At 51.7% G+C, this 18029-nt stretch overlaps 20 protein-coding genes across 20 annotated transcripts; 8 read left to right on the plus strand and 12 right to left on the minus strand.

Moving 5' to 3' along the window:
* Positions 1-45: 45 nt before the first annotated feature.
* On the plus strand, positions 46-2001 carry OGAPHI_001720 (uncharacterized protein; the record flags this gene model as incomplete). Its single annotated transcript, XM_046202512.1, has 1 exon — positions 46-2001. One exon carries the CDS (start codon positions 46-48, stop codon positions 1999-2001), a length of 1956 nt encoding a protein of 651 aa, XP_046062380.1.
* OGAPHI_001721 (uncharacterized protein) lies at positions 549-830 on the minus strand (the record flags this gene model as incomplete). The annotated part of the gene is made up of 1 exon (XM_046202513.1): positions 549-830. One exon carries the CDS (start codon positions 828-830, stop codon positions 549-551), a length of 282 nt encoding a protein of 93 aa, XP_046062381.1.
* OGAPHI_001722 (uncharacterized protein) lies at positions 1161-1700 on the minus strand (the record flags this gene model as incomplete). Its single annotated transcript, XM_046202514.1, has 1 exon — positions 1161-1700. The coding sequence occupies one exon, from the start codon at positions 1698-1700 to the stop codon at positions 1161-1163; it is 540 nt and encodes a 179-aa protein (XP_046062382.1).
* An 18-nt stretch (positions 2002-2019) lies between the features above and the next one.
* Positions 2020-3393, minus strand: OGAPHI_001723 (uncharacterized protein; the record flags this gene model as incomplete). The annotated part of the gene is made up of 1 exon (XM_046202515.1): positions 2020-3393. One exon carries the CDS (start codon positions 3391-3393, stop codon positions 2020-2022), a length of 1374 nt encoding a protein of 457 aa, XP_046062383.1.
* A 278-nt stretch (positions 3394-3671) lies between these two features.
* Positions 3672-5012, plus strand: OGAPHI_001724 (uncharacterized protein; the record flags this gene model as incomplete). Its single annotated transcript, XM_046202516.1, has 1 exon — positions 3672-5012. One exon carries the CDS (start codon positions 3672-3674, stop codon positions 5010-5012), a length of 1341 nt encoding a protein of 446 aa, XP_046062384.1.
* Positions 5013-5030: 18 nt separating this feature from the next.
* On the minus strand, positions 5031-5735 carry OGAPHI_001725 (uncharacterized protein; the record flags this gene model as incomplete). Its single annotated transcript, XM_046202517.1, has 1 exon — positions 5031-5735. One exon carries the CDS (start codon positions 5733-5735, stop codon positions 5031-5033), a length of 705 nt encoding a protein of 234 aa, XP_046062385.1.
* A 70-nt stretch (positions 5736-5805) lies between these two features.
* On the minus strand, positions 5806-6933 carry OGAPHI_001726 (uncharacterized protein; the record flags this gene model as incomplete). The annotated part of the gene is made up of 1 exon (XM_046202518.1): positions 5806-6933. The coding sequence occupies one exon, from the start codon at positions 6931-6933 to the stop codon at positions 5806-5808; it is 1128 nt and encodes a 375-aa protein (XP_046062386.1).
* Positions 6602-6943, plus strand: OGAPHI_001727 (uncharacterized protein; the record flags this gene model as incomplete). The annotated part of the gene is made up of 1 exon (XM_046202519.1): positions 6602-6943. One exon carries the CDS (start codon positions 6602-6604, stop codon positions 6941-6943), a length of 342 nt encoding a protein of 113 aa, XP_046062387.1.
* A 542-nt stretch (positions 6944-7485) lies between these two features.
* Positions 7486-9444, plus strand: OGAPHI_001728 (uncharacterized protein; the record flags this gene model as incomplete). Its single annotated transcript, XM_046202521.1, has 1 exon — positions 7486-9444. One exon carries the CDS (start codon positions 7486-7488, stop codon positions 9442-9444), a length of 1959 nt encoding a protein of 652 aa, XP_046062388.1.
* OGAPHI_001729 (uncharacterized protein) lies at positions 8343-8903 on the minus strand (the record flags this gene model as incomplete). The annotated part of the gene is made up of 1 exon (XM_046202522.1): positions 8343-8903. One exon carries the CDS (start codon positions 8901-8903, stop codon positions 8343-8345), a length of 561 nt encoding a protein of 186 aa, XP_046062389.1.
* Positions 9445-9489: 45 nt separating the features above from the next.
* Positions 9490-10527, minus strand: OGAPHI_001730 (uncharacterized protein; the record flags this gene model as incomplete). The annotated part of the gene is made up of 1 exon (XM_046202523.1): positions 9490-10527. The coding sequence occupies one exon, from the start codon at positions 10525-10527 to the stop codon at positions 9490-9492; it is 1038 nt and encodes a 345-aa protein (XP_046062390.1).
* OGAPHI_001731 (uncharacterized protein) lies at positions 10397-13583 on the plus strand (the record flags this gene model as incomplete). The annotated part of the gene is made up of 4 exons (XM_046202524.1): positions 10397-10573; positions 10803-11851; positions 12196-12900; positions 13184-13583. The coding sequence occupies 4 exons, from the start codon at positions 10397-10399 to the stop codon at positions 13581-13583; spliced, it is 2331 nt and encodes a 776-aa protein (XP_046062391.1).
* Positions 11896-12957, minus strand: OGAPHI_001732 (uncharacterized protein; the record flags this gene model as incomplete). Its single annotated transcript, XM_046202525.1, has 1 exon — positions 11896-12957. One exon carries the CDS (start codon positions 12955-12957, stop codon positions 11896-11898), a length of 1062 nt encoding a protein of 353 aa, XP_046062392.1.
* On the minus strand, positions 13025-14380 carry OGAPHI_001733 (uncharacterized protein; the record flags this gene model as incomplete). Its single annotated transcript, XM_046202526.1, has 1 exon — positions 13025-14380. One exon carries the CDS (start codon positions 14378-14380, stop codon positions 13025-13027), a length of 1356 nt encoding a protein of 451 aa, XP_046062393.1.
* On the plus strand, positions 14064-14366 carry OGAPHI_001734 (uncharacterized protein; the record flags this gene model as incomplete). Its single annotated transcript, XM_046202527.1, has 1 exon — positions 14064-14366. The coding sequence occupies one exon, from the start codon at positions 14064-14066 to the stop codon at positions 14364-14366; it is 303 nt and encodes a 100-aa protein (XP_046062394.1).
* A 179-nt stretch (positions 14381-14559) lies between the features above and the next one.
* OGAPHI_001735 (uncharacterized protein) lies at positions 14560-15075 on the minus strand (the record flags this gene model as incomplete). Its single annotated transcript, XM_046202528.1, has 1 exon — positions 14560-15075. The coding sequence occupies one exon, from the start codon at positions 15073-15075 to the stop codon at positions 14560-14562; it is 516 nt and encodes a 171-aa protein (XP_046062395.1).
* Positions 15076-15182: 107 nt separating this feature from the next.
* OGAPHI_001736 (uncharacterized protein) lies at positions 15183-15836 on the plus strand (the record flags this gene model as incomplete). The annotated part of the gene is made up of 1 exon (XM_046202529.1): positions 15183-15836. One exon carries the CDS (start codon positions 15183-15185, stop codon positions 15834-15836), a length of 654 nt encoding a protein of 217 aa, XP_046062396.1.
* Positions 15569-16466, minus strand: OGAPHI_001737 (uncharacterized protein; the record flags this gene model as incomplete). The annotated part of the gene is made up of 2 exons (XM_046202530.1): positions 15569-16323; positions 16397-16466. 2 exons carry the CDS (start codon positions 16464-16466, stop codon positions 15569-15571), a joined length of 825 nt encoding a protein of 274 aa, XP_046062397.1.
* Positions 15906-17240, plus strand: OGAPHI_001738 (uncharacterized protein; the record flags this gene model as incomplete). The annotated part of the gene is made up of 1 exon (XM_046202532.1): positions 15906-17240. One exon carries the CDS (start codon positions 15906-15908, stop codon positions 17238-17240), a length of 1335 nt encoding a protein of 444 aa, XP_046062398.1.
* Positions 16622-17992, minus strand: OGAPHI_001739 (uncharacterized protein; the record flags this gene model as incomplete). The annotated part of the gene is made up of 2 exons (XM_046202533.1): positions 16622-17150; positions 17463-17992. 2 exons carry the CDS (start codon positions 17990-17992, stop codon positions 16622-16624), a joined length of 1059 nt encoding a protein of 352 aa, XP_046062399.1.
* Positions 17993-18029: the final 37 nt, after the last annotated feature.

Here is an 18029-nt window from a genome sequence, read left to right on the forward strand (position 1 = left end):
GCACCTGGCTTACAATTTGGCCTTTTTTTATTTTAACAACAAACCATGTCTTTGGAAACGGTCCCCAACAGTCTACGGGACAGACAGATCGCCAATCTGAAGCGCATGCTTCACTTGAATGTCGGTTCTGACATTGATCTTGTTTCGTCCACTAACGAGGAGGAGCTTATTTGGAAAGTTCTGGTGCTTGACCAACGTTCAACAGGTATTGTTTCGTCGGTGTTGCGCGTCAACGATTTGCTCGAGTACGGCATCACCATGCACTCGCTGATCACCCAGAAGCGTACCTCTTTGCCAGAGGTGCCGGCCATCTATTTCGTGGAGCCTACCGCCGAGAATATCGCCAAGATCATTGTTGACCTTGAGAACGACTACTACTCGGACTACTACATCAACTTCACCTCGAGCTTGAACCGGTCGTTGTTGGAGGAGTTTGCCAAGAAGGTGGCTTTGAGTGGCAAGGCAGGTAAGGTCAAGCAGGTGTTTGACCAATATTTAGACTTCATTGTGACAGAACCAAACCTGTTCTCTTTGGACCTGCCTAATGTTTATTCGCAATTCAACAACCCAAAAACAACAGAGACACAAATCACCACAATTGCAGACAAAATTGCAAACGGTTTGTTTGCTTCGGTGCTGACAATGGGGTCTGTGCCGATCATCAGGTCCAACAGGGGCGGCCCAGCCGAGCTTATATCCCAGAGACTCGACCAGAAGCTCAGAGACCACGTGATAAATACTAGACAGAGTGTTTCTTCTGCATCCCAGCATTCCAACTCCGATAGATTGGTCCTGATTCTTTTGGACAGAAACATCGACTTGGCGTCCATGTTTGCTCATTCTTGGATTTATCAGTGTATGGTGAGCGATGTTTTCAAGCTGGATCGTAACACCATTGAAATTAGAAAAACCTTGCCTGGTGACAAAACAGAGGTCAAGAGACTGGATATTGACCCAAAGGATTTCTTCTGGAATAAGAATGCTTCGTTGCCATTCCCAGATGCAGTCGAGAATGTTGAGAAAGAGCTCTCCAAGTATACAGAAGAGGCCAAGGAGATCACCACGAAAACGGGTTACTCCTCGATCAAGGAGATCGATCCTACCGATCAGGGAGACACTCTGCACATCCAAGAGGCCATCAAGGCTCTTCCGGAGCTTACTCAGCGGAAAAACATCATCGATATGCACATGACTGTTTTGTCCGAGCTGATCAAAGAGCTGGACTCCAAGAATCTGGACGCGTTCTTTGAAGTGGAGCAAAACGTTGGAAACCCAGCCACCCAGAAACGGTTTTTGGAGCTCTTGAACACCAAAACCAAGACCGACAACCACGAAGACAAGCTGCGAACATACATCATGTTAACATTGACTTCTGATCTTCCAAAGTCGTTTGCAGACGAGTGTGAGAAAATCCTTGCAGACCTCAACTGCGACCTGACCTCTCTTAAACATATCAAGCAGATCAAGGAGATCACTAAGCTCTCGTCGATGAACTTGAGCGATGCATATTTCAATAACGACACATCCGCCAGCAACAACAACAAAGGTGCTCTTTTCAGTAACCTGTCGTCCAAGCTGATGGGTCTGACCGAAGGCTCGTCCAAGTTGACCGAAGGTTTTGGCTCGTTGATCTCTGGTTTGAAAAATCTCTTGCCGGAGAAGAAGAGTCTTCCAATCACTAACATTGTCGAGTCGATCATGAACCCAACAAGTGCCAACCAGGAGTCGCTCAAAATGACCGACGACTACCTGTACTTCGATCCAAACATGACGCGAGGATCTCACTCCAAGCCTCCAAAGAGATCGAGCTACAACGAGGCCATGGTGTTTGTGGTGGGTGGTTGCAACTACTTGGAGTACTCCAACCTGCAAGACTGGTGTATTCGCATCAACGAAACAGCTGGCGTGTCAGGAACGTCGCAAAAGATGGTTTGTTACGGGTCTACAGAAATCGTCACTGCCGAAAAGTTCTTAAAAGAATGTTCTCAACTTGGAAATTAGCTCAAGCCTTGAAGAATCCTATAGATATCCTTTGGAGTCCTCGAGGACCTTGGTGCTACGTCTAGCATCCAAGAAGAGCACCTGGCACTCTTCGATCTCGTCCACAGTCACTTCCGTGCGGCCGTTGACCTTGGCAATGATGCCTGCAGGAGACAGCAGTTGCAGAACGTATCTCAGCGAGGTGGACAAGGCGATCTGCGCAAGCTTGTCCAAGGCCTGCGGCGTCAGTGACAACGACTCCACTTTAGCCCGCTTCATCACAATGGTTCTGATCTCGTCGTGGTTGTATGGCAACGTCTTCACAATCAAAAGTCTGTCAATCAGATCCGCAGGCAGTCCGTGTGGCGATTTATAATCATCTGTACCTCTAACTGTGGTCATTCCTTTATTGGAAGCCAGAATCACAATTGGGGCGATGGAGGACTCCAACGCTCTGTTTAAGAATGTAAAACACTCAATGTCTAGCATGTTCACCTCGTCGATGAACAGAACACCCGGCACGAGCTCGGCGACTCCCTGGTCGATGTACTTGGAAACAACCTTGTTCACCTCGGTTCTGAGCTTCTCTGTGATTTCTGTCTTGCGGGGCTTGAGCAACTGGCCCATCATGGACAGAATGTCCTGTCCTCCCTGTGGTCTAGCGTTGGCGATGTCGAGATCGTGCAACGTCACGTCCTGGACAATCTCTTTTTTCTTGTGCACGTCTCCCTTAGGAAGCGGAACGTACTCTTCGGCCTCCAAGTCGAATTCGGTGGCGTATGCGTCCGATCTTCCCACTCTCTTAACAGATCCCGTGTTGGCCTCGACGTAAATCACGTCTCCGATGCTCACGCGTTCTTTTTGGATCGACTCGTATATGGACGGATCCAGCTTCAGCGATTTCGTACCCTTGGATGTTTTGAGTCCCACAATCACGTGGTTGATTGTCTTTCCGTATCCTCCCAATGGGTTCTCTGCTTCTTCGGGAGTAAGATCTATGACTTCTCCCTCGTAAACCTCTTTGGTCTCCTTGATTCTGAGTCCAATGGCCTTTCTGAAGTTCTCCATCAGGGCCTCGGTTTTCTTCACTTCGGCAGAGTACAGCTCAGAGCCCACAATTGGACAGAACGGCACCTTGGGCCCCAGCTCCTGTGAAATGGCCAGAGCCAACGCGGTCTTTCCCGTGCCCGGGCCACCAGCCAGCAGGATCGCTTTGCCGCTCATCTTCTTCGACTTGATCAGATCAACAATGATCCCGCACGCCTCTCTGGCCTCGCTCTGGCCGACAAACCCTCCGTCGATTTTTTTCGCCGTTCCATACTCGTCGAGCCCCAGCCCCTTGATATGTGTGTGGGTGGCGGTTCTGTGCTCTCTAGAACTGTTTGCTTCCTTCACCTCGTTGATTTCCACCATTTTACGGCAATTGAATAACTTTAAAGGCGAACACTGCTTTTTGTTGTCAAGAAAATTTTACCTACACCTTTAAACTGCTGTAGTTAGGTTTCCGTCGCTTCTCTGCACAGCCGTGAAAAGATGAAAAAGATCTCCAGCGACGCGCGATAGTTTACCCTACTGAGAGATAACAAGCTCGGAACTTCCCAAATGGGGCGGGCTGGATGCCAGATAAGATGAAATTGTTAGCGTAGGTCCCCGCTATATAAACCGGGGATCATACTCAATTGGTTATCTCAATGTCTTTCAAGATCACAAGCACCCCTAAATCGTTGGAGCTTCTTCAAAGGGAGAGAAAATACTCTGCCCATAACTACACCCCAATGCCGATCGTGTTCGACATCGCGCAGGGGATCCATGTCACCGACGTGGACGGCAACGAGTTCCTGGACTTTGGTGCCGCCTACTCGGCCGTCAACACGGGACACAATCATCCAAAGATCGTGGAGGCCATCAAGGCTCAGTACGATAAGTGTGCTTTGCCGGCCAGAGCATTTACGCACTCGCTATTTGCGGATTTTTGCGAGACGTTGTGCACCACATTTGGATTCGAGCGTGTGCTCCCAATGAATGGAGGAGGCGAGGCTGTTGAGTTTGCGATCAAACTATGTCGTTCTTGGGGTTATGTGAAGAAGAAGATTCCGCCTAACGAAGCCAAAGTTATGATGGTTGCAAACAACTTCCACGGCAGACTTATTGGGGTCACATCCGGCTCGACCAACCCCTCCGCGCGCAAGAACTACGGTCCGTTTGTTCCTGGCGTGGGGGCCTCCTATGGTGACGGCAAGACCCTGATGTTCAACGACGTTGCTGGGCTCGAGGAGTGCTTCAAGCTTGAGGGTGATAAGATTGCCGGTGTTATCATTGAGACCGTGCAGGGCGAGGCAGGAGTCTATCCGCCAAACGCGGGCTACTTGGACTCAGTGCGTGAGCTCTGCACCAAGTACAATGTGTTGTGGTGTGCAGACGAGATCCAAATGGGGTCTTATAGGTGCGGTCCAAAACGCTGGGCATATGAAAACACCAGCTCGTCTAAGCCAGACGTCCTGATCACGGCCAAATCCATCACCGGCGGCCTGTACCCGGTGTCTGTGGTGTGTAGCTCGTCTGAAATTATGGACTCTATCGAGCCCAACACCCACGGTTCCACCTACAGTGGTTCTCCTATTGGTTGTGCTGCAACTCTGGCAGCTCTAAAGGTGTACGAGGATGAAAAACTCGGCGAGTGCGTCGCGGCACTGGGACCATATATGCTGGAGGAACTCCACAAGCTCGTCGATACCACAGACCTAGTGGAAGAGGTTCGCGGTGTTGGTCTCATTGCCGGAGTCGACCTCAACACCGACCTGTTGGCCAAGAACAACATGACGGTCTGGCATGCTTGTATGTTTATGCGCGCCATGGGAATTGCTTGCAAGGAGGTCCACAGCAAAACGATCCGGTTCTGTCCACCATTGGTGGTCACCAAGGCCCAGATCGACGAGATGCTGGCTGCTTTCCGTCTGTGCTGCGAACAGCTGCCAAAACTTAAGCCGGAAGAGATCCCTGGTGTTCAGGACTTCCACTTCTTAGCTCACTGATAAAATACAATTATAACCCTACTTAGATTGGTATATATATGGACCAGGTTTCTCGGCCACGTCCAGCTCTAAAATACTCTCTGGAATGATCTTACCATCCACGCTGGCCCACGCCTCGATCTTGTCTCCGGCAACAATTGGGCCCACGCCCTTAGGGGTTCCTGTCAGAACAACGTCTCCTTCCTCAATGGTCATGATCGACGACATGGTGGTGAGAATCCGATGCAGAGAAAAAATCATCAAATTAGTCAGATCCTTCTGACGAGTCTCGCCGTTCACAGTCAAATTCAATTCGACATTGTACGGATCCGTAATCTGCTCCTTGGTAATAAACGCAGATAACGGCATGAATGTATCAAATCCTTTAGGAATGGTCCATGGTAAGCCTTTCTTCTTCATCTCGTCCTGAACGTTACGGGCAGACATGTCGATAGCCAACGCATAGCCGCTGAGTGCTTCCAGAGCATCTTTCGGAGTAAAACTTGTTGGGTCAAGGTTCTTGAGTGTCTTGCCGATCACACAAGCAAGCTCCACCTCGTGGTGGACAATTGTCCCTTGCGGAACCAACACCGGGCCCTGCTTGGGAAGAAGAACAGACGACCGTGGCTTCAGGAAAAAGAACGGCTCTGATGGCTTCGCATTGTTAAGCTCCTTGATATGGGCCAGGTAGTTGCGCCCGATACATAAAAACTTGCCCGCCTGTTTAACGTAGTTAAAAGACATCTTGACTAAGTCTGCCCGACTTTTTTCCGAGCTTTCTGGGAGCTCTATTAGTGGTGCACGGGTGTGCTGCCTATTTTGCTCTACTGGAAGCTGCGTTTCCGTTCACGGCGGCCTGGCGCGCGGAGCCACCGAGTAAATGGACGCCGTTAAACGACCCAAGCACGTTGTTCATCGTCTCGGGCCCGCCCATCTGCTCAACGAACGACGGACAGTCTTTATGTGTGAGAACGATGGAATGTAGCGTTTTGACCTGGTCTTGCAGCGAGGAGACCTGCTGCGTGAGTGCTTCGTATTGCGACGAGTAGAAGTTGAGCTCCTCCGTCATTTTCTGGACCATCTGTTTCTTGCGCTGTCTACACTTGGATGCAGCTATTCTGTTTCTTTCCAAAAAGCTCTTCCGTTTCTGGTCGTCGCCAGATCCCTGTTTCGAGTCTGTATCGGGAGACTTGTCCGCTTCGTCGTTTGAAACCGACTTGGTCTTTTGTCTCTTTGGTTTTGGCTCTGGGTTTGGGACCTGCGACGCATGCTCCTGTTTCACTGGAGGTTTGGCCGGAGGTATGTTCAAGAACGACAGACCCCCAGGAGTAAGGGGCGCGTTGGGCATCAGCATCGAGTAACTGTTGTTGGCAGCCAAATGAGGAGCGACGATGTTGTTGCTTCCGGGCGTGAGTCCTGTGCGTAAAGAACTTTCGTTTGGGGTGAGCCCAGTTTTCTTGGCGTTGGAAATTAATTGGCTGTACATTTGCTGCTGCGTGGGGGTTGGAACAGCCACGCCCGGTTGCTGACCATGAGCCCCCATGGGGTATGCAAACGGTAGCAGCTGTTGTGACTGCTGCGCGGTAAAACTTTGCGAGGGCCCTTGGAACATGCTGGACCATATCCCCGGTGTTCCGGGAACTGACGACGCGCCGGGAGACAAGATCCCAAGCAACGGCGGCAGCACGTTAGACGTAAACGTACGACGGGTGCCTCCAGGAGTAAACTGCTGCGTGGGCGATGCGTTGGTTGGTCTTGCATCCTTCTTGTCAATATGTTTCAGCTTCGGAACCGGGCCGGACCCTGCTGAGTCTGTGGGTCCAGCAAACGACTGCTCGAACGGATTCGGTTCTAGATCGAGCGTCTTCCTTGCTGACCCGGATCCGTTGGAGGTTGGTGACCCCACAACAGAGTTATTGACGTCTGTCTGGAGTGATGTCATAATGACGTAATGACGTACTTGGTCAAAGAGATCTGGTTAGCAATCAGTGAGTCCTTGTTTGTGTAGGGGTTTGGTAGCGGTGCTTCCGGAGTCGACCAGCAGTGGTAATAAATACCAAATACTAACACAAACGATGAATATTGGTCAAGACGGCAAAAGCTGACAAATTTTTAAACCTAACAAAGGGACGGAAGCGGCGTTTTCCAAACAGGGAAATTTTTGTAAACTATTTGCCAGCTGGGCACGCGTTGTTTGTGTTGTTTCAGCCAGGGCGGCCATTCAGCCTGTGCGCGAGCATGCGTTAGGGTCTGTTTTGGTGGACGACCGTCTGTTTGGCGCGAGCTTTTGCGGTGCAGGGTTGTAGATTGCTCCGTTTGTGAGCACGGGCAGTTCGGGTGTCGTCACACGTGAGGGATATACCGACCAGGCTCTGTGTAGTCCGCCTGGCTACATTTCACGCGTCCGGACGCGCCAGCAAGCCTTTTCTAGCCAACGCCATATCTGCCTCCACCACGGCTGTGCAAAACTAATCTTTTTCGTGTATTCTTCAGTATGGAGCTTCCTCGAATACGGCCGCTAGACGAGGCTGTTGTGAATCGCATTGCTGCGGGCGAGATCGTTCTCGCGCCATCAAGTGCGCTCAAGGAGATGCTGGAGAACTCGATCGACGCCGGGGCGTCCTCGATCGACGTCGCGTGCAAGGACGGCGGACTCAAGCTGTTGCAAATCACCGATAACGGCTCGGGGATCGCGAAAGAGGACCTCGCGATCGTGTGTGAGCGCTTTACCACGTCGAAACTGCGCAAATTTGAAGACCTACAGCATATCTCCACGTATGGGTTCCGGGGAGAGGCTTTGGCGAGCATTTCTCACATTGCGCATCTCTCTGTGATCACCAAGACCGCAGACGACTCATGCGCATGGAAGTGTCTTTATAAAGCCGGCAAGGTTGACCCGCCGCTGTCCCAGCCGCAGGCGGTGGCTGGAAAAGACGGAACCACCATCACTGTCGAGGACTTATTTTTCAATTTCCCCTCGCGGCTCAACTCGCTGCGCAGTCCGTCCGAAGAGTACGCCAAAATCCTCGACGTGGTGAGCCGGTACGCGGTGCACACAACCGGCGTTGGGTTCACGTGCAAAAAGTACGGCACCACGGCCAACGACATTACTATTCGTGCAAACGTGACACAGAAGGAGCGCATTCGCGCGATCTACGGTTCCTCTGTGGCAAGCGATCTGCTGGAGTTTTCCGTGGAGCCTGAGCCGAGCTTTGGTCTGTCAAAGTGCTCGGGTTACGTGACAAATGTCAATTTTGACAATAAAAAGAGCATTGCTCCAATTTTCTTCATCAACGGACGGCTAGTTACTTGCGACCCGCTGCGTCGCGCATTGCAACAAACATACAACAGCTACTTGCCCAAGGGCCATAAGCCGTTTGTGTATCTGTCGCTGGAACTGGATTCGACCAATGTCGACGTAAACGTGCACCCTACCAAACGAGAGGTGCGGTTTCTGTTTGAAGACGAGATCGTGGACCACATTTCTGCGAAACTGGCCGAGGTACTGTCGAACGTGGACGTTTCGCGAACGTTCCTTACCCAGCAGTTGTTGCCGAGCCCCAAAAGAGTGGCCACCAACCAGGAAATCGTCAGCTCTGCACCCAAAAAAGCCCGTCCATTGCCGACTTTGAGCCAGTACAAGCGGCCTAGCGAACACAAGCTGGTCAGAACAGACTTCTCGCAGTCAACAATCTCCACATACCTCCCGCAACAGTCCAAGATCGAAACAAGCTTCACCGAAGGAACACAGCGCACAAAAGTCAAGCTCAAGAGTATATTCGAGCTGAAACACGAAACCGAGCAAAAAGTGGACAAACGTCTGCTAGAGATCTTTAGCCGCCTGACTTTCATTGGGGTTGTGGACTCGCTCAAACGGCTCATGTGTTTCCAGTACGACGTGAACCTGTTCATGGCCGATTATGGGTGTTTGTGCTACGAGCTGTTCTACCAGATCGGTCTGTCTGACTTCAGCAACTTTGGCACGTTAAGGCTGTCGCAGCCGGTCAGTATTGATCAGCTTCTTGTGGAAAACGGACTCGATCACGGAAAAGATACAGTTGTGTCTGTATTTGTCGAAATGAAAGACATGTTGTTGGAGTACTTTTCTATTGAAATTGACACTGAGCAGCCAGAAGACCCGCGAATCGTGACTCTACCGCTGCTGGCAAAGGGCTACGTGCCAGATCTCGGAAAACTGGCCCTGTTTGTCTTTAGATGCGGCACCAAGGTCAACTGGGACGACGAAAAAGAGTGTCTGGGCGGAATAATCCAACAACTTGCCCTGCTATACGTTCCTGGAGCCAAGGAAGACGACGCCGAGATCGCCAGCACGCTGGAAACCGTCATCTGTCCACTGCTAAAGTCTCGGTTCTTACCGAGCTCGGATCTCAAGCCAGACGTGGTGGAGATCGCCAACCTGCCGGGCCTCTACAAAGTGTTTGAGCGCTGTTGAGACATTTGCGTGCAATTCTTGAATCTATTTGCTGTATATACATAGTTATGCAAAAGTAAACTCACCAGTGGATAATGCGCGGAGACAAAATTGGTAAAGCAACAACATAACACTGCTTTGGACACTGGTCCAGATGAACCGTGGACCAACACCACTGAACAGCCCAACAAAGCCCTGGTTTCTATAGACGGTAGATAGTCCGTGCAAAATGGAGTTGGAGGTGAGCAGTTCGTGCGGTTTGTGGTTCTTGTTTTGTGTCTGCATCCGTGTCTTGATGACGTCCAGGGGAGTGGTCAGGGTTCCGGCCAAACCTCCTGCGGCCGCGCCGGTGAGGAGCTCCATCGGCAGCGACAGCGGGTCGTGTTCGGGGGAACGGTTTGAGAACTTGAAAGCGTACTGTCTAAACTTCTCGTAGAACACAAACTGGAGCGAGGAGAAAGGCAGATCTCGAACGAGCGTGGCCTTGTACCCGTAAAATAAAGTTCTCCAGCCCTCTGTGCGGATGATTGTGTTGATAGCGTTGAGCGTTCCTGTGTAATTATAACCCGACTGGAAAACCGTGTTGTTGAACCGTCCCTGGAGCTGAAGTCTGGTTTTCAGCACCTCAGACGGCACATAGAAAATGGAAGAAACAAAATCTCCAAGAAATCCGGCACCCAGATAAGTGGCAGTCTCGTTCATTCCGTATTCATCGATCGCGATTCTCTTGACAGACTCATATGTGATGAAAAATATGGCAGCACTTGGGAAACTGCCCAACATGGCGGCTCCATAACCTCCGTAGAGGCCTCTGGCAATCCCTTCTTCGCGCAAAAGGGTCAAATATGCAGGAACGGTGTTTCTATAGCGAGTGACGTGGGGGGCTCCCTGTTGTCTGGTTTTCACTGTATCCAGCGAGTGCATCAGCGAATCTCCCACCATCCCTCCGATTCCTCCTGCAAGGAAACAATGAATGATCTTGGGATGGTACGAGTCCGACTCCTTGTTCGGCGGATCATGGGGGGCCCGATCCTCGCACGGCGGCCGTGTATGGGTCTCCAGGTCCGGCACAGCGATGTTCGATGTCGACAGCACGTTGGACATGGATTCGCAAATAACTGTATCTGGTGTCGGCTATATTTCCATACACGTATCAGGTCCGAAAACTGGTTTCTAGTGGCAGCCCGATAAAATGCTTTGTGGTTGAGTTATATCCACCAAAAAAAATAAAACACCAAAAAATACAAACCCTCTTGGTGTTTTACCCGACTTGAAAAAATTTATTCTTATTCGTTCTTCTCTGCACAGCCTTGATGAGACCGTTGAGCTGGGGTTTGTATTTGCGGCAAGTGCGTGGGTACCGGGTCCTTGCGATCGAGACGTCGTGTGACGATGCGTGTGTGACGCTGATGGACCGGTTTTCGCGCAGTCAACGGCCCAAAATCGTGGCAGAGCGTAAACATACGCTGGACTCGGCGAACGCAGGCGGTGTTATTCCTACGGACGCTGCGATCCACAACAGAACCTACGTTGCGCTGCTGACGCAGGAGTTGCTCAAGGAGTACGGCTGGATAGGTGCTAATCGGCCAGACCTGGTCTGTGCCACGCGCGGACCGGGCATGGTTGGGTCCCTGGTAGGCGGCTACCAGCTGGCACAGGGACTCAGTGTTGCGTGGGACGTGCCTTTGGTGGGGGTCAACCACATGCTTGGTCATCTCCTGACTCCAAGATTGCAGTCTAATGGCAAAGCTCCCGAGTTCCCGTTCCTGAGTTTGATGGCCAGCGGAGGCCACACTATGTGCGTGCTCAGTCACAGTTTGGTGGATCACGAGATCCTCGTGGACACTCTAGACATTGCGGCGGGCGACGCCTTGGACAAGTGCGGCCGCGAGCTGGGATTTAGCGGTAACATGATTGGAAAAGAACTGGCTACGTTTGTGGAGAAAAATGCTGGATTGATAGACGAAGAGCCGCTATTCACCTTCAAAGAACCACTTCTCAACGCGCCAGGACGCAAAAACGTGATTGCGTATTCGTTTGGATCGTTTATCTCCCAATTGAGAAGCCATCTCGATAGACATTTCCCTTCAAATGAGCTGAACGACCATGCGCGAGCCAACGTTGGCCACCAGCTGATGAAGACCGTTTTCCAGCACATGTTGACCAAGATCAGGCTGGCACTCAAAATGAGACGGGTCTACGTGAAGAGCTTTGTGTGTTCCGGAGGAGTGGCCTCGAACCAACTGCTGCGCAACATGATCAAACAACAGCTTCCGTTTATCAGAAAGAAGTATTTCCCAGAGCCACGATTGTGCATAGATAACGCCACAATGATTGGCTGGGCGGGAATCGAGCTGTACGAGTCCGGCGTGGTCACTCCGATCGGCAAAACCGTCGTTAGAAAATGGCCATTATCAGAACTGGACGAGTATAAAACGAAAAGCAGATCATAAAAGCGCGCAATTTTCATGTCTATAGAAACGCTTTATGTATATCAAACGTCTCTACAACGTGTTTCCAAGTCTCGTGGTCCAGATTGAAGATGATGTGCGACTTGGAGTCGTCCTTTTTAATGAACCGTGGCAACTCTTTGAAATTAGTAGCATTGGCCTCCTGGACAAACGGGATCCCGGCTGAGTCTTTTCCCAGAATCACCTTGCCGTGGTTGATCAGGAAACTCGTATAGAATAGGTTCTCAACAGATTTGGCAAAAGAGTTTGGATCCACAAAGAACTTGAACAGATTGATCTTTTCCCCTTCCAGAGTACGCAGCCGGCGGAAACACCGCTCAGAGTTCGCCGTCGTGTCGTCGCGCTGGTCCTGCTCCATCAGCTCAGACGCAGTACGTTTGTTGGCTGTCTTTGAAACGCCCGTTCGCGAGTCGTCTGCGAGTCGCTGCTTCGTCACACGTGACCTGCGCGTGTTTTCCAGCGGTCCCAGCAGAAAATCCGTGGTTGGGGCTCTTCGAGAGCAGTTCATGAACAACAGCCCAACACCAATCCAATTGAATCGCGACATGCTGCGGTCGATCGCAGACTCCTCTTCAAAAATATCTTCCTGGCCTGAAAACTGCTTCATGAAGTTGTTTGTAAACTCGTTGAAATCCAAAACGCGCTGCGATCGTCCCAATTTCAGGTTCTTTGTCGCCAGCTTGGCCTGTAAACCGATTTCCTTCAATGTGGCCGAGTCTTTGGCAACGATGTTCGATTGGATCGATGTTTTTGTCTCGGAGAAAAGATGGTCGGCTAAGTCCAGCGACTTCGCCACCGCCTTGATGCCGTTCTCGCGCGCAATTTCTGTTCGCTGGTTGACCAGATCGCGGTCAAGTCGACGATACTTCGCGTGTAACTCGAACTGTTCGCGTTCTGACATCTCACGCTTGGAAACCTCTGATTCCGACTCGGGCGACGAATCGGACGACGAAAACTCGTCTTCAGAAGACCCTGACTCCTCGGACTCTTCCTCGGACTCCTCATCGTGTTTTTCCGGGGGTAACTGCCGCGTCGCAGTCTCTTGTTTTATACTCGCACTCATTAATTTCTATTTATTTTTCTCACCTGGCCCCATATAATAAGGACGATGACATAAGCAGAAAATTGATCTACAAACCATCTGTCCATTCCTCAGGCTGGTTCAAGTAGACGAAATCCTCCTTGTCGTCGTCGCCCTTGGACTTTGTGATGAGCAGGTCGTTGTGGGGCGTGCCGGCGTCGTCGTACTGCCCGTCAAATAGCTCCAGGTTCGGGGTTTCTATTCGCAGCACGGATGGATCGTCATGGTGCAAGGATGCAAAGTTGGGCTCGTCGGCGAAAGGAGACGGTGATATGAGAATCGGGTGTTCGGTAGACGGGGCAGGGAACGAGGACGGGCGGCCGACTTTGGTTGCCGTGCCTATGAACGTGTTCAAGTATTGCAAGAACTCCAGAGACCCGGTCAGAATGTGCGGAATCTCTGTGCCACCTTCTCCCACAAACGCTGCTACCACCTGCTGGCCCTCAGAAAAGTCTTCGCACATAGACCACTGGTTGTGGTGTTCTTTCCCCGTTGTGAGGTCTTTCAGGAAATGGACAGCGAACTTTGGCGGAGCAGCGAGTTGCAGCTGGACTTGTTCCGTTGAATCTGCCGTTGCCTCCCGCTGCTCTGAGTTTTGGGTTCTATAATTGAGCAAAGAGCATGTGAGCACGGTGGCTAGTGGGAAGAAGATGCGGAAGAGCACTTTTTCGTTCTGGAACACTCCTGAAAAGAAGTAGTTCAGCTCGTGGTCCTTTTTCGAAAGCATTATCAACAAGTCTGTGGTGTTCATCAGATCGTACACCACTCGCGGGCTCAGATTCGGTACCTCTCGAAGACTGTCCGGGTCCAGGTACCCCGACCTGATTCTCTGCCACGGACCCACAGACACCGAGACACAGTCGATGAGGCTGTACCGTTCATTTATCTCGATCTCAATCTTGCGTTTGGGCATCGAGGCGTCATGACTATGATTTTGGATCTGTGTGTCTTTCACGAGAGGCTCCGATTGCGGATCGCGGGCGTTGGAATCTGTCAAATGCAATGAACCGTTATTTTGGTACAATTTCTCCATTTTACGAGCTTTAGCCCGACGGTTTTGAAACCATATCCTGACAGACCGCTCGGTCATGCCTGTTCTGGAAGCAATGTCTTTTCTCACGTTTGTGTTTGGATTGGAGTTCCTGTTGAACTCGGCCACAAGTAAGCTGAGTATTTCTCCCGACGCTCTTGAACGTCGGGTCTGGGTCGACTGGTCTGATTGGTCTGTCTGGTCCATATTGCGGCCCGTCTTCTTCTCTGAGTCGGCGTCTGCGGATGTGTCTGCTGTTTGGGGAGGGAGATGGAAAGTGTCCTGGTCGTCCAAGTTGAAGTCGGTGTGGTCTGAAAACTGCTCAAACGGAGCCATTCCAAACTGCGAGGGGCTCGAATAATCGTGATCGCTCATGTGCCAAAGACCAGTGCTGTTTGGCCGGATGGATACAAAGTTCGAGCGCAATTCAACACTTGGCAAAGGTAAACACTTGGTTAAACTCTTTAATGTGTGTCACACGTCCGGGAGAGTGCCCGTATTGGAAAAATGGCAGACACAGAACAGGATTGGCATTGGAGCTTGTTGAACACTACTTACTCGTCGAACGTATACACATAGTACTGGACCTTGAGGCCGCCCTTGTCGGTTCTGATGAACCGGCCCTTGCCGATGAAATTGTGACGGTTGACCCAGGACTCTTTGGACGATTTTGAGTCCAGGTCAAATTTGGGGCGGCACGTGACGTACCCGTCAGAGAAACCCATGTGTGATTTCTCCTTGCTAACCACCTGGAGGGTAGTTCCCTCCAAACGCACGACTCCGCCGTAGCTGACCAATCCTTTGACTCCCGATCCGAGGTCGAGGTACAACACGCAATCGAGACTGCCGATTCCCGGCTGTGCCTGGGAGAAGCTGATATTGTCGTAGCCGTCGATAACCTTGGACTCAAACGGGAACGACGCGTCGACGGAACGGATACTGCCTCCCGTGACGGCAACTTTTGTGAACGACTTGGACTCGTTCTCGAATATAGGCTCTGGCTCTGCCGCGTCCAAGTCGAAGAACAGAACAGGCTTCAATTTAGGCAATTCGGCGTCTGGGAAACTCATTGATGGAAAATTAATTTAATCTTAGGAGGACAGGTCGGCCTTATATAGCGGACTCCACTTTTTCGCGGGGGTGCGTCTGTTGGGATTTTTTTTGCCATTTATTGAATATGGATCCGTCTTCGCCTGAGTTCCAGGAGGCCCAGCATCGGGCCATTGAGTTCTACGACGCCGAGCACGGTCTGTCGAACGAGGAGCGTCAGGAACTGGAGAGCTTTTTCCGCAGGTCCATGGCCGCAGTCACCACTTGTTCCACCTTGGGCCTGTTGATCGGCGGGGGGCTACCGATTCTGTTCCGGAGAGGGAAAAAAATCAACGCAGTGTCTGTTGGTTGGGGAGGAGTGCTGGGCAGCATGGTGTCTACCTGGGGAGTCGCTCCGTCGCTGTATCAGCGCGAGGTTGGGCTCGCCAAAGACAAGTACGGCTCCGAGTCCAGAATCTACAACGTGATCCAACACACACCCCATGGAGTGTTCCGCAGCCTATTTTGGGCTTCCTACTTCCGCGAGACTATCAAACATCCCGAACACAAAATCAAGGACCCCCGCACGGTTGACCCGCGGTTCCAGCCCGTTGTAGACGACAACACGGCCTGGGCTAAAGTGAGAAAGGAGGAACACGACGAAAACCCACCATCTTCCGCCAATTCCGCCCAGACACCTTCGTCGCTCTTCGACATCGACCCGTCGCTGCCTGACAAACAGACGCCTGCACCAGCACCAACCTCGGCGTGGGAAAGAGTCCGCGAGTCCAACAGCAAGTGATGCTGACCCAGTCTCGGGCTGTGCATCTCGGTATATGAAATTCGACACTGGCTGTGCAACAATTTTCTCATGCTTGGTCGAACCGGTGTTGTTTCCTTGAGCTTGAAAAGGGGTGTTCTGAGCCCCGTGAGACGTTCGCGCGCAGCCGTTGTGTCGCGGATGGCAAGCACGTCGTCCTCAGGCGGCCAATTGCGCAGAGCGGGGTTTTTGCCCAAGACAGCAATCGCACTCCTCGTGGCACTGGGACTGTACTCCTTGGACGCCAGGTCCGCCGCGAACGAGTACATCTGGTGTCCCCTGATCCGGCTGACCACCGACGCTGAGACAGGACACAAGCTCGGGATTGCGCTGCTCAAATACGGTCTCACTCCCAAACTGTTTGTCGACATGGACGATCCGGCACTGCAGGTGAAGGTGTTTGGCAAGACATTGTCGAATCCACTCGGAATGGCGGCCGGGTTCGACAAGGAGGGCCAGGTCATCGACCCTGTTTACGACCTCGGGTTCGCGTACATCGAGATCGGGTCGGTGACCCCGGAACCGCAGCCAGGAAACCCTACTCCTCGGTTCTTCCGTCTTTCGCAGGACGAGGCCGTTATCAACAGATACGGGTTCAATTCTTCGGGCCATTGGAACGTGCTTGCAACCCTGAGACAGAGATTCCAAAAACTGATTGTTAAAAACCCAAGCAGCACAGACAACTCATTCAGAGACGGCAAGTTGCTGGGAATCAATTTGGGCAAGAATAAGACCGGAGACGAGGTCGAGGACTACCTGTTGGGCGTTCAGCGGTTTGGTGAGTACGCCGACGTGCTGGTGATCAACGTCTCGTCGCCAAACACGCCGGGACTGCGTGATTTGCAGAACGAGTCGAAACTGACCAATCTGCTCACCAAGGTTGTTGCCGAAAGAAACAAGCTGCCGGGCAAGTTGCTCGACCCGCAGTCCAAGCCGCCGGTGCTGGTGAAGGTTGCTCCGGACCTGACGGAGCCGGAGATCGAGTCGATTGCCAAGTCGGCCAAAGAGGCCAAGATCGACGGCATTGTTCTGTCCAACACCACGATCCAGAGACCACGTGACCGGCTGATTACAGCGGACCAGGCGTTGGTCAACCAGACCGGCGGTCTTTCGGGCAAACCGTTGAAGGAGATTTCGTTGAAGGCGTTCAGACTGCTCAGAAAGCACACCAAGGACTCGAACCTGGTTCTTATTGGCTGTGGTGGTATCAGTTCAGGAAAGGACGCTATAGAGTTTGCCAAAGCCGGAGCCACTTTTGTGGAGCTGTACACGGCGTTCGCATACAAGGGTCCAGGACTCGCCCGGAGAATCAAGGACGAGATTACCTTGGAGCTCAAGAAAGAAAATAAGACATGGATGGAGATTGTTGGCCAGGATGATAAATAGACATTCGATCACCAAATATATTTATATTAATTATTAGCCCATGCCAAGACGCCCAGAGCGACGACCAGAACGGCCATGTCGTTGAGCCAGAACCCAACAAGGTCGCGGTACTTGATGGCCAGGTCGAAGTGGCTGCGAAACTGTGCGGGCACGATGCGTTCGATCACGTTGAGCAGCGTGTTTTCGCGGGGACGCGGTAGCAAGTGGAACACCAACACATACAGTGCGGAAAATGCTAACTCAAGAATGGTGAACCAGTTCCACAGACTGTGTGTGCCGTATCCGCCTTCGAGCCGCTCAAACGACGGGTAGAACAGCTCGGACCCAACAAGTTTGAGGCGCACAAGCAAAAGAACGCTCACTAGTCTTATAGCAGTGAACACGGCCCTGAACCGTCTCAATTTGAACTTTTCCACCTCGTTATGGTAGATTTCCTGCTCTGAGGGCTGTTTTGGCTGCTCGTGCGCAGTTTGGCTGGGTTTCCCGTCCGGGTCTGCTGGTAACATGGAGGACATGGTTTTCATGAAATCGTCCGGCAAAATTGACGGCTCGTGGTGGTTGTGGCCTTGTTTCAACAAGTTCTCTAGTAAATTGTCCATTGAGGCCTCGGGGGTCTCGTTTGTGGACGATGGCACGATCTGTGAGATGTCAGACACGGCGGGGTCTTCTGCTGCCAGCGACGATTCGGTGGACAAATGGGACCCCACGGTGCCGGTGATCTTCCCCAGACGGTCAGACGACGTCGATGCCATCTTCGCTTGCCGTCTTTCTCTAAGAAGCCGTCTTTTC

This window comes from Ogataea philodendri, assembly GCF_020536065.1.
Source record: "Ogataea philodendri strain CBS6075 chromosome Unknown scaffold1, whole genome shotgun sequence".
Taxonomy (NCBI): Eukaryota; Fungi; Ascomycota; class Pichiomycetes; order Pichiales; family Pichiaceae; genus Ogataea; species Ogataea philodendri.